At 43.8% G+C, this 13,561-nt stretch overlaps 1 protein-coding gene across 1 annotated transcript; it reads right to left on the bottom strand.

Moving 5' to 3' along the window:
- Window positions 1–206: 206 nt before the first annotated feature.
- LOC109184467 (uncharacterized mitochondrial protein AtMg00810-like) lies at window positions 207–7,848 on the bottom strand. Its single transcript, XM_019334490.1, has 4 exons — window positions 7,804–7,848; window positions 7,549–7,686; window positions 590–1,170; window positions 207–501 (listed from the first exon to the last, which is right to left on the bottom strand). The coding sequence occupies exons 1-4, from the start codon at window positions 7,846–7,848 to the stop codon at window positions 207–209; spliced, it is 1,059 nt and encodes a 352-aa protein (XP_019190035.1).
- Between the last annotated feature and the right edge of the window lie 5,713 nt (window positions 7,849–13,561).

Here is a 13,561-nt window from a genome sequence, read left to right as displayed (position 1 = left end):
CCAGTTCAACCAGTGTGAAACCTGAGCTGATATCTCCTCCTTTCATTTTCTTTGCAATTCTTTTTAAGTATTCAATGTATTTTTCTCCTTTTTTTTTTTTTTGTGTTTGTGCTTTGATATAGACTTGAATTAACTAGTATGCTTTAGACTATTTAGTTTATGCATTTTTTGTTTTTATAACACAACTTCGGTCCTTAATGAATGTTTTAATCTTTGTTGTTTTTCATTTCCTTATGCTTACTACCCATGTTTAGAAAATCCACTTTGTTCTTATGTCGCTGATTTGGCAATCCTAACTGCCATCTCCTACTACCCCTGCAAGCTGGATCGTATATATTATATAGACCGAGCTTGGACATGAAACCATTGAAGGTAGTAGGAGCATGTGGATTAGTAAAAACATCAGCTAGATGGCTGGCAGTGGGAACATGTATCAGTTTGAGGACTCCATTCCGCAACGTTTCCCTTATAATGTGATAGTCTAACTCAATGTGATTAGTCCTTTCATGAAAAACAGGATTTATTGTCAGTGAATAGGGTAGCAAGTGAATCAAGATTAACTTCTAAGGACTCAAGGAGATAGCACAACCATTGTATCTCACAAGAGGCCGCAACAATGGCTCTATATTCAGCTTTTGAGGAAGACCGAGATACAGTCAACTGTTTCTTGGATTTCCAGGAGATTTGAGCTGATCCCAAGAACATACAGAAACCAAATACTGATCGCTTGGTATCCGGACACGCAGCCCAATCTGAATCGAAAAACCCCTTCAGGTGGAGTTGGTTGGTTGCTGGAAAGAACATGCCTTGAGTAGGAACACCTTTGATGTATCTCAAAACTCTATGAGCAGCCTGTAGGTGAATGTCTGTAGGATAGTCTAAAAATTGTGATAACTTCTGTGTGGTGAAGCTGATATTTGGTATAGTGATAGTGAGGTATAGCAACTTTCCCACTAGTCTCCTGTATTGAGTGATATCAGCCAGGGAAATACCACTTTCTTTGCTCAGCTTTGTTGAAGGAATCACGGGAGACTTGACTGGTTTACTATGCGTAAAACCAGTACTGTCTAACAACTCCAAGGCATATTTCCTTTGATTAACAAAAATTCCTTTCTTCCTTATATCAATCTCCAATCCCAAGAAAAATTTGAGCGGACAAAGGTCTTTAATCTAAAAGGCACTGTGAAGATGCTCCTTCATCTTCTAAATCTGTATCTTGTCTGGACTGGCCAGGACCGCATGTAACACCCCGTGTTATGGCCGCTAACCCAAACTAATTATTTAATTACTTACCGTTAAAAGAGAATAGAATTCCCTTAATTAATTAAGAAGGTCCACCATGGATCATGGACCCTTATCCCTAAACCAAACCCTTAGTCCTATAAGGAATAGAATAAGTAAATCCCTACCATTCAGACCCTAATTGGGACTCTTAGATATATATATATATTTATATATATATATATATATATATATATATATATATATATATATATATATATATATATATATATAAGGACATAGGAGGCACCTAGAATTCACACCACAATAGATTCCACCACACAAGAATTCCCCTATCACCAAACGTAGGAGAAATCACTAAGAGGAGATCTTAGAGAAAGAACCTTAGTAGCCAAGGATTCTAATTAAGGCTAAGAGGTGACCCATGTCTCAACAAAATCTATTTTTCTTGCTATAATCTCCTTCATTGGCTCCTTCGATATATGATTCTGTGTTTATATCTTGATAAGGCTTTTCTTGAGATTGATATGATGATTATGAGATAATCTTGATGTTTATGGGATGATCTTGATATTTATGTGTTGATCTTGATGCTTATGTGATAATCTTGATGTTCTTGAGTTTAAGATAAATGATGATCTTGTGCTTTAAATATGACTAGAGCCCTAGGGTTAAAATCGTGGATTTCGTATTGTGATATTTTTGGTATGTCTGGGTGGGATTTTGTATGTTCGGGTATTGAGTCTTGATATGTTTAGAAGTCATGTTAGGATGTATTTAATGTGATTCTTGGTTTTAATCCATTACTTGATTACGTGGTGTCGTCGTTTGTGTTTAAATGTGTTTGGACATGGTTTCGGGTTCCACGAGGGATCTTGGGACCGAATTATTACATAAGAGTCAGTGGGGGGTAGGTGGGGGCAGGGGTACCCGCCACCTACCCGCTGCCCCATGAAGGCCGCCCGGCAGCGGGCAGCCGACGGGCATGCGACTGCCCGCCGGGCACCCGCTGTCCCGTGTTGTGCAGCCGGCGGGTGGCCCTCCACCCGCCGGCCACCCGCTGGAATTCCAGTGTGGAACATGGTGGTTTTCCCTGTTTGATGTTCCCCGTGTCCCATGGTGTCCCATTGGACCCCGTTTGTCGTGCCTGAGTCTAGTTTTATGTTTCGGGTACCGTTCGCAGGATAAGAGAGTCTTGTATATTGCATGCTAGTCGAATTGGTATTGTAACACCCCCCAAAAACAAGGCCCAATTGAAGCCCTAACACAAGCAGATTAACAACAAAACTAGCACAGCGGAAGATAAACGGAAACTGGATAAAAGAAATCCAAAAAGGGGTGTTATGCCACGTATACCACACTAGGTAACGCTAAGGCAACAATCTGCAAGTGTATAATACTATCCCAATACATCAATCTAAAACAGTCTAAAAACATTGCCGCACAGGCCACAAGGACACAAAGGTGCTAAGCTACCAGGCTCTAGACATCGCTCTCGTCTAAACATGACCAGAAAGATACAAAGATAAACATGGGACGACGCCCGGTCAGCGAATAATGCTGGTAACCCACCAATACCGTTAAGTATCATAAATAGGTAGATATAAGATATAAAAACCATTTTCGAAACGGAATACATATATATAAGTCAAAGGCCAAGATCACCAGTCAACACAAGACTCATCACTCTCAAGACCACACGGGAACACATCCCAAACCACAAAGGTTAACCACACACAAGGATAAAGACTCACCCAACGGCAACACATGCCAAAACAACGCAAGCCTCCGTGACTACACGCGTCACGAGAGAAAATCACACAACGCCGGCTTTACAAGCCCTCGCAACATCACCCATCGCGAGTTGGTATGCCTTCCTTATGCCCTGTTCCAACCTTATGGCTACCCCCAACCTTGTATCTTCTTTCTAACCATTACCTCCAGGATCCCCTGTACAGCCAAGTCCAACCTTATTCTGCCGGGACCGTCGTCCCCCACCTATAACCACCAACGAACCACCACCAATCACGGCAACACATGCCCGGATAACACATGTTATCCCCCAATCACGTGGACCCATCACTCAGGCCACAACTCTATAATAACGTCACGGCCACCACGAGGACCGCTGCAATACCTTGGTGACTAGTGTCCCATACCACTAATTGTGCAATCCAGGTAAAGCCACACACACCACACCTCAACAGAAATCAATCAAAGGATTGCAATGAAGGTATGAAACATACTCAATCAAGGAACGGGTCACAACCCAATAACATCAACGATGAATAACACAAGTTATCATCAACCAAACGGAAGGTACAAAGCACACACACGCTAGTATTAAGACAACGAACTAGCATGCTTAACAACGGGGAAACTCAAGATAGTTCCGAGGAACACACAAGACACCTCTTGGTCCAACGAAACACAATGTTGAACACTTAGCACGATTCAAAACACCAAAGTCCTACATGGATACCTACCATATAGTTCTAGACCTACGAAACATCAAGAAGACACTCAAATAGTTCCACAAAAGAACAACGGGAAGCCAAAAGATCAAATACCAAGACAAACAAATCACGGGGAACAAATCCCAAACGACACACCACCGTGTACTCGCGGGTGGACCCACGGGTAGTGCCCCACCCGTGGTTCCGCCCGCGGAAACACTTCCCACGAGGCTGTGTACCCGCGGGTAGACCGACGGGTGGTGCCCCGCCCGCCGTTCCACCCGCGGGAGCACTCCTGTTCCACAACTAATCCCTTCGGGGATTTTTCTTCTCCAAACACAAATTCAAGTCCAAAACATGCCAAATCTCACCAAACACAACAAAATGACTTGAACCATGGAAAATGCCAAGCAATGGCACAAAGGAACCCTAAACACAAGCTCTAGATATGCAATATCACAAGATAAATGCATAAACCCTCACATTTCATAGCAAAACACATGTAGAATCCAAGAAATCACATATAGGTAAACAAAATAGGTTTTGTAGAGCATGGGTTACCTCTTGAAGACCAAAAGACTTCTCTTTACACCACAACAAGTTCTCCACTAGGCTCACTTCTCAAACCCACTTCAAGATCAAACCAAAAGATCATAAAGATCCTACCTTTAAGAAAAAGACAACTAAGATGGAACCAAAAAGACTAGACAAGCTTAGATCTTACCCTCCTAGATGCCCAAATAGGTGAAAGGTTGAATCTTGGAAGCAAAACTTGGAATCTTGACAAGGGTCTCAACTTGGCTTGGAGAATAAGCTACACTTCTTTTCTAGAGAGAAGGTAGAGATATTTTTCTAGAAATTGTAAGGAATGAAATGAAGAAGTCTTCTAGGTTAGGTTACAATACTAACTCTTGGTGAAAAGACAAGGATACCCTTACTAACCCTTAGAAAGTGTAAGGAACAAGGGAACTCCCCTCAAAGCACAAGGTACAACACAACTTAAAGGTTGACTAGTCAAATTCTAGTCCTTGAGTATTAAGAATCAGGATTTTAGGAATTAATTCCTCAAATTGAAATAGGATTAATTACTCAATTAATCCATGGATTGAAATGTGGATTTTTGGGGTGTCACATCCTCTCCCCCTTCAAAGAAGTTTCGTCCCCGAAACTTGGGTACAACGAATTAAAAGCGAACGGTAACAAGGAAACGAAATTGTGACAAGAAATTCAAGAATAGTCCTTTTGGTCAAAAACTCCAAAAGTACTCACAAGGGTTCCAAAGCAAAGAAGAAGGCATTTCGAATTCAAGGATCAGTCAAGAGTTAAGCAAACGAATAGATTGAGCATCAAGAACTCTACCCTCAACACAACCACCAACTTCTAGACAACAACCAATAACTAATCAACCAACTCCAAACACCGACTTACTAAGCTAGCTAAACAACAAGACAACAAGCAAAACAAACAAGCACGCAAGGCAAACAGCAACCTATCACCAAGCTAGCAACAATTAAGAAGGAAACAACAAGGGAAAAGCGAACGGGGTTACCGCAAAACAAACTAAAACTCCTTGCTCTCCGACTCCTCGGCCTCTTCGGACTCCTCTTCGTCTTCGTCCCTGTGGCTAGAACTGGCTTCAATCTGGTCCAGCCTCTGATGCACTGCGACGAACTGCGCCTTCACAAACGCAAAGCCCTCGGCGATCAGACTATTCTGCTGACGAAGCAAAGAGACGACGTCCTGCTCTCTCTTGGTGCGAGCTTCCTTCCTTCTCTGGCTTTCCTCACTGTCTGATTCACTTTCTTCAGCTTCGGCGGTATCCGGTGCTCCTACTTCTTCTTCTTGATCTGCTTCATCCTCAGCTTCTTCGTCACCACCCAAACTCTGGACTGCAAGGCTCAACTTCCCGGCATGGACTCCAAGCTCAGCAGCTAACTCTGCCCGTTCAACAGGTGCTTTCCTTGCAACCTCTTCAAGCGTGATGTACTCACCATCATCCAACTGAAACAGATTACAACTCCGGAGATTGGCGGTATCCAACACCATCTTTCCCACAGCCTTCGGGAGACAACCGTCCACACTAACACCCTTCTTAACCAAGATCCAACTCAGCACCATTCCATACGGCAAACTCTTCCGGTTGTGATCCAGGCAAAACACCATGTGTTGCCACATCAAAGCAGGCAGGTTGAACTTAACCATATTCTTCAGACAGAAAGCAAAGGTGCACTCCAACTTACCCAACAAACTACTCTTGTTGTTATTGGGCAACAAAGAATCGGACACCAACATCACCAAGATCCTTTGTTCCGCAGACAACCACTTCTTTTCCGGCCTAGAGGCTTGAGTGAAACCACTCGTACGGCCCAAAAGATAGCTCAAATAGTCACGGTACCCCATGGTATCCGTACTAATCCAAGAATGACCACTGTACTGAGCCACTCCGGTAGCAGACAATCTCAACAACTGAGCCAACCTCTTCTCAGACAACACAACCTTCACACCTCTCACCTTAGAGGTGATCTCCAACTTATCGCCCTCCTTTGTCACAACCATGTGACGATAAAACTCTTTCACCAAGCTTGGGTAAGTCTCGGCCCTTATGGCGAGAAACCCATCCAACAAACCTTGATACCTAAGCAAATCCAACAAGGAACTAGGAAAATATTCCGGATCAAAAGCTTTACCTTCAAGAACAAGGTAATGGGCATCCACCCATTCCGCTTTCCTAGCCAAACTTGACCTTCTAGGCATGGTAGGAGATGATCCAAAGCTCAACAAACAAAGCCCACAACTTCTTCTTCACACCCACACTCTCACTGCTCCTCTCTCTCTCTCGCACGCTCTCTCTCTCTCTCGCGCTCCCTCTCGGCGACACAACAACAGCGGCTCGGCAGCGGCGGCGGTGCGGCGAAGCTCCGGCGAACGGCGACGGGTGGAAGGGATGTTACGGGTTGGGGATGGGGCTAGGGTGGTTCACGGGTAGGGAGAAGGAAAAAGGAGAAGAGGAGAAAAATTTTGGGGATTTAGGGATTTAGGTGAAATTGGGGAAAAAGATGATTAAATTTGGGGATTTTGGATAAAGAGGAAAAATATGGATGAAAAGGAATTAGAATTGGGTAGGTTCCAAGGAAGATAATTAGCTTAAGTGGTTTAAGGGTTGGGTAGGAAAGAAATAGGCTAAGGTTCGAAACTCAAAGACTACATTCAAACTTTAGGCTTGGCTTTTAAAATAAAACTACACAAGGAGAGGTTTTTGGTATGGATTTTGCTATTCTCCCAAATCAAAGAACACTTGGAAAAATTTAAGAAATGCACAAGGAATGATTAGGCTAAGCACAAGATAACTCAAGGATAGATGGCTACCACACAACAAGATTTAGATGCCAACTAAAGAAGTCACTTAGCAAGAAGAGTCTAACTAAGCATCCAACGAATTACTAACAAGGAAAACATGCCAAGGTTTGCCAAACAAAGACAACTACGAAACACAAGGGAACACTCAAGGCAACAAAGAGCACAACACTCTCGGGAAACAAGGATAGGCTCGAAAACAAGGGTTACCTGCTAACTCTTCCTCCACCAGACCCTCCGACTCTGCCTGCGAACGCGCCATCACGAAGACTCTTCCCGACGGCCTAGCTCCGACAGCTCCGCGACCTGAACTCCCTCCGGGTGCTCCTCCGGCTCTCGGGGGTGGCGGCAACGCTCTCTGATCGGCAAGCTGGGGACACTTCGCGACTCTGTGACCAGCAACTCCACAATGAAAACACCTAAACGCCTGGCCGTAACAATCTTGGCCCGCGTGCACCTTCCCACACCTACGACAACCAACCGACTTAGCTTGAACCTGAGGCTCCATTCTGATAGGTCCTTGAGAAGAAGATGACGCAACTCTAGCCGGGAAACTCGGTCGGGACTTCTTGAAGATGGAAGAACCCCCACTCTCAACTCTCTTCCTAGCCAACTCCAACGAACCCCTATGAAGCTGCTGAACACGAAACAGATCCGCGGCACACAGATACGCATCCTTAAGAGAACTGGGCCTACTCACCGTCAACTCTTTTCGTGCCTCATAATTCAGACCGGCAACGAAACGCTCAACCTTAGCAAGCTCTGTAGGCACCAGCATCCTCGTGAAGCGCACCATCTCTAAGAACTTCTTGTGGTACTCAACCACAGATAAAGATCCTTGCTGCAGATGAAGGAACTCATCAAACAAGGCGGCTCGCACATGCGCTGGGTAGAACCTTTCGCGCATTCTGTCCTTGAGCGCGGTCCAATCAAACCCAGGCTCTTCAAGGAAGGTCGGACCTTCGTGGACCCACCACAAATCCGCTTCCTGGCAGAAGTAGAACGTTGCCAGTTCTACTCTTCTTTCTTCGGGGCAGCCCACCACGGTGAAGATCTTATCAAACACCCGTAGCCACTCTTCTAGGACTACAGGGTCTTCCTCGCCAGCGAAGGTTGGCGGCCGATGCCCTGACACCAAACGACCTACATCGCGATGCCCAGCAGGAGGAGGAGGAGGCACAGCTTGATTGTTGTTCAGCAAGGCTTCACTGAGCAACTGCATCGTCTGCGTCAGCTGATGGATATTCTGAGCGAGCTGCTCATTGGTCGGGGTCTCTGGGGTGCGAGCGCGGGGACGAGGAGGCATCGCAAACTTCTACAACAACAACAAGATTACCAAAAAGAGCAAACAGGCAAGACAGAAAGCAACACACATCTCACCGCGCAACCTAGATTCCTAAGCCTAACACTTAGCTTCTTAAGGTCGCTTAGAGGTCTCAAAGCACACTTAACCACTTAGAAAGTCTAGACTTAACTCTTCCTAGGTTCAAACCTAGGCTCTGATACCAACTGTAACACCCCCCAAAAACAAGGCCCAATTGAAGCCCTAACACAAACAGATTAACAACAAAACTAGCACAGCGGAAGGTAAACAGAAACTGGATAAAAGAAATCCAAAAAGGGGTGTTATGCCACGTATACCACACTAGGTAACGCTAAGGCAACAATATGCAAGTGTATAATACTATCCCAATACATCAATCTAAAACAGTCTAAAAACATTACCGCACAGGCCACAAGGACACAAAAGTGCTAAGCTACCAGGCTCTAGACATCGCTCTCGTCTAAACATCACCTGAAAGATACAAAGATAAACATGGGACGACGCCCGGTCAGCGAATAATGCTGGTAACCCACCAATACCGTTAAGTATCATAAATAGGTAGATATAAGATATAAAAACCATTTTCGAAACGGAATACATATATATAAGTCAAAGGCCAAGATCACCAGTCAACACAAGACTCATCACTCTCAAGACCACACGGGAACACATCCCAAACCACAAAGGTTAACCACACACAAGGATAAAGACTCACCCAACGGCAACACATGCCAAAACAACGCAAGCCTCCGTGACTACACGCGTCACGAGAGAAAATCACACAACGCCGGCTTTACAAGCCCTCGCAACATCACCCATCGCGAGTTGGTATGCCTTCCTTATGCCCTGTTCCAACCTTATGGCTACCCCCAACCTTGTATCTTCTTTCTAACCATTACCTCCAGGATCCCCTGTACAGCCAAGTCCAACCTTATTCTGCCGGGACCGTCGTCCCCCACCTATAACCACCAACGAACCACCACCAATCACGGCAACACATGCCCGGATAACACATGTTATCCCCCAATCACGTGGACCCATCACTCAGGCCACAACTCTATAATAACGTCACGGCCACCACGAGGACCGCTGCAATACCTTGGTGACTAGTGTCCCATACCACTAATCGTGCAATCCAGGTAAAGCCACACACACCACACCTCAACAGAAATCAATCAAAGGATTGCAATGAAGGTATGAAACATACTCAATCAAGGAACGGGTCACAACCCAACAACATCAACGATGAATAACACAAGTTATCATCAACCAAACGGAAGGTACAAAGCACACACACGCTAGAATTAAGACAATGAACTAGCATGCTTAACAATGGGGAAACTTAAGATAGTTCCGAGGAACACACAAGACACCTCTTGGTCCAACGAAACACAATGTTGAACACTTAGCACGATTCAAGACACCAAAGTCCTACATGGATACCTACCATATAGTTCTAGACCTATGAAACATCAAGAAGACACTCAAATAGTTCCACAAAAGAACAACGGGAAGCGAAAAGATCAAATACCAAGACAAACAAATCACGGGGAACAAATCCCGAACGACACACCACCGTGTACCCGCGGGTGGACCCACGGGTTGTGCCCCACCCGTGGTTCCGCCCGCGGGAACACTTCCCACGAGGCTGTGTACCCGCGGGTAGGCCGGCGGGTGGTGCCCCGCCCGCCGTTCCGCCCGCGGGAACACTCCTGTTCCACAACTAATCCCTTCGGGGATTTTTCTTCTCCAAACACAAATTCAAGTCCAAAACATGCCAAATCTCACCAAACACAACAAAATGACTTGAACCATGGAAAATGCCAAGCAATGGCACAAAGGAACCCTAAACACAAGCTCTAGATATGCAATATCACAAGATAAATGCATAAACCCTCACATTTCATAGCAAAACACATGTAGAATCCAAGAAATCACATATAGGTAAGCAAAATAGGTTTTGCAGAGCATGGGTTACCTCTTGAAGACCAAAAGACTTCTCTTTACACCACAACAAGCTCTCCACTAGGCTCACTTCTCAAACCCACTTCAAGATCAAACCAAAAGATCATAAAGATCCTACCTTTAAGAAAAAGACAACTAATATGGAACCAAAAAGACTAGACAAGCTTAGATCTTACCCTCCTAGATGCCCAAATAAGTGAAAGGTTGAATCTTGGAAGCAAAACTTGGAATCTTGACAAGGGTCTCAACTTGGCTTGGAGAATAAGCTACACTTCTTTTCTAGAGAGAAGGTAGAGATATTTTTCTAGAAATTGTAAGGAATGAAATGAAGAAGTCTTCTAGGTTAGGTTACAATACTAACTCTTGGTGAAAAGACAAGGATACCCTTACTAACCCTTAGAAAGTGTAAGGAACAAGGGAACTCCCCTCAAAGCACAAGGTACAACACAACTTAAAGGTTGACTAGTCAAATTCTAGTCCTTGAGTATTAAAAATCAGGATTTTAGGAATTAATTCCTCAAATAGAAATAGGATTAATTACTCAATTAATCCATGGATTGGAATTAATTACTCAAATAGGATTGACCCTAGGATAAAGACTCTTAAGATAAGACTTTAGGACATTAAGCTTGAACTCTAGGTATCTAGGTACATAGGATTCAGGAAATCTTGGACGCGTGGTGAGATTGTAGGTTTACCTATCATTACATGCATATCGTTCCCCTCACTCTATTCTGCACTTAATTTAAGAATCCCCCCTACGCTTATCGCATCAAGGTAAGGGTGCAACACACTAACTCACCATTACGACAAACATTGGCCCTGTACACCATCAGCATGGCACCGACCAGAAGTCAATCAAGGACCCTCGAACCCTCCGCTCACGAATCTCTAGCTCAGAATCTACAACAACTGACTCAGGTCGCCCAGGCTCTAAGCGACGCAGTCCTCCGTAATAACAACTGACCACCACCACCACCAAATGAAAACTCAGATGTCACTCAACAAGTTTCGAACCATCGGCCACCCACCTTCTCAGGGGAAGATGACCCCACAATCCTCGAAGAATGGATCCAAACCTTCGACAAAATCCTCGGGTTAGTGGAATGCCCAGAGGAACTCCGCGTAGAGATAGTCTCATTCTACTTCAGACACAAAGCAAATCTTTGGTGGATCCACGAGGGACCCACTTATAGGCAAGAACCTAGGTTCAACTGGGAATGCCTGAAGACACGGCTACGAGAACGGTTCTACCCCGCGCACGTAAGGGCAACCATGTACGAGGAATTTCTCCACCTAAAACAACGGATGGCCACCGTCATGGAATACCACAAACGATTCCTTGAGCTGGCTCGTTTCGCGCCCGAATTAGTTCCAATAGAGACAACCAAGATAGAGAAGTTTGTGTCAGGCCTCAACTTCGAAGCCCGAAAGGCCCTAATCGTAAGCAGACCCCGAACCCCTAACGAAGCCTACACCAGCGCCGCCGACCTCTATCGAATCCAATTACTACAACGGGGAGTCCAGGAACAGATCTGTAAAAGAAACACAGGAGGCGGAGCGCCACCTGTAAAAAGGACTAGAACCGACTCTAACATGAGGCTGGTCAACCCAACTAGCCAAGGGCCGCCCATGAGAAACAACGAAGCAAATACAAGGTCATTCCTTTGCCGAAGATGCAACAAGGACCATAGAGGCAAGGACTGCCTAGGGAACCCCTAGCGATGCTTCAACTGCGGGGGAGAAGGACAAGAGTCCTTCCAGTGCACTCAACCCCCAAACTCACGCCCTACAATCATGGGCTAACAAGGAGGCGCAAACAACCAAGGGAGTTACGGTACTCCCGGAAAGGTATTCGTCATAAGTCGCACCCAGGCTGATCTTGGAAACGAGGTTAACTTCGACACGGAAAACGTGGCCCTAGGGGACGAGGATCCCGCTAATCAATCAGAAGAAAATCAGGGAGAAGAATTCTGCTTAGGTTGATCTGTGAACCCCTGTGAACCACCCTTTTTAGTAGAATCGCTTGTTTAGTTTAGCTATTTAGGAATTTTTATAAATAAAAGACAAAGTCAATTAAATTAACGTAAAGAGGAGAACTAACATCCCCCATTGATCCACGAGTCACAAGACCCAACACACGGCAAAGGCAAAAGTTTGACAAGGGGATCCGGTCAAGCTACTTGCCACATCGAGCCAAAAGAAGGATAGGAAAACCCAAGGGATGCACAACAAAAAAGACTAATGCAACTAATGGGAATTAAACCTTGGATCTCTCACTTACAAGACAAAGCCTTAACCACTAATGTAACACCCCGTGTTATGGCCTTTAAAACCATTTAATTATTTAATCATTTACTCAAGAGAAAGAATTAAACTTCATTAATTAATCAGGAAAGGCCCACCATAGTCCATGGGCCCTTATCCCTAAAGCCAATCCCTTAGTCCTATAGGAAATGGAATTAGCAAAGCCATACCACTTAGACCCTAATTGGGACTCTTAGATATATATATATATATATATATATATATATATATATATATATATATATATATATATATGTATATATATATATATGTATATATATATATATATGTATATATATATATGTATATATATATATGTATATATATATATATATATATATGTATATATATATATATGTATATATATATATGTATATATATATATATATATATATATATATATATAGATGTGTATTCAAATGAGGACAAGTATATTATAGAGGACTGTGAGGACAGATGTAGTGTGTGCCATTAGCAGGTATGTCGTGTGCATGACCGAATGTAGTCGTGTGCCACAGTTTGTATGTCGCGCGCTAGATTTGTTAATTTATAGAGCCTGGGTTCGAAACCTGATGTTTACATTTATTCTTGTGTGCCAGGTATAAATTTGTTGTGTGCCCATTATTTGTCCTCACAGTCCTCTATATATTGTTGTCCTCATTTGAACTCAACCCTATATATATATATATATATATATATATATATATATATATATATATATATATATATATATATATATATATATATAGGGACTTAAGAGGCACCTAGAACTCACACCACAATAACTTTCACCACACAAGAATTCCCCAAGAATTCCCATAGGAGAAATCAAGAAAGAAGAAATCTTAAAGAAAGACCCTTCATAGCCAAGGAAATTAATTAAGGCTAAGAGGTAACCCATGTCTCAACAAAA

Source organism: Ipomoea nil, unplaced genomic scaffold (assembly GCF_001879475.1).
Source record: "Ipomoea nil cultivar Tokyo-kokei standard unplaced genomic scaffold, Asagao_1.1 scaffold0100, whole genome shotgun sequence".
Taxonomy (NCBI): Eukaryota; Viridiplantae; Streptophyta; class Magnoliopsida; order Solanales; family Convolvulaceae; genus Ipomoea; species Ipomoea nil.
This window is presented reverse-complemented; position numbering and strand designations above follow the sequence as displayed.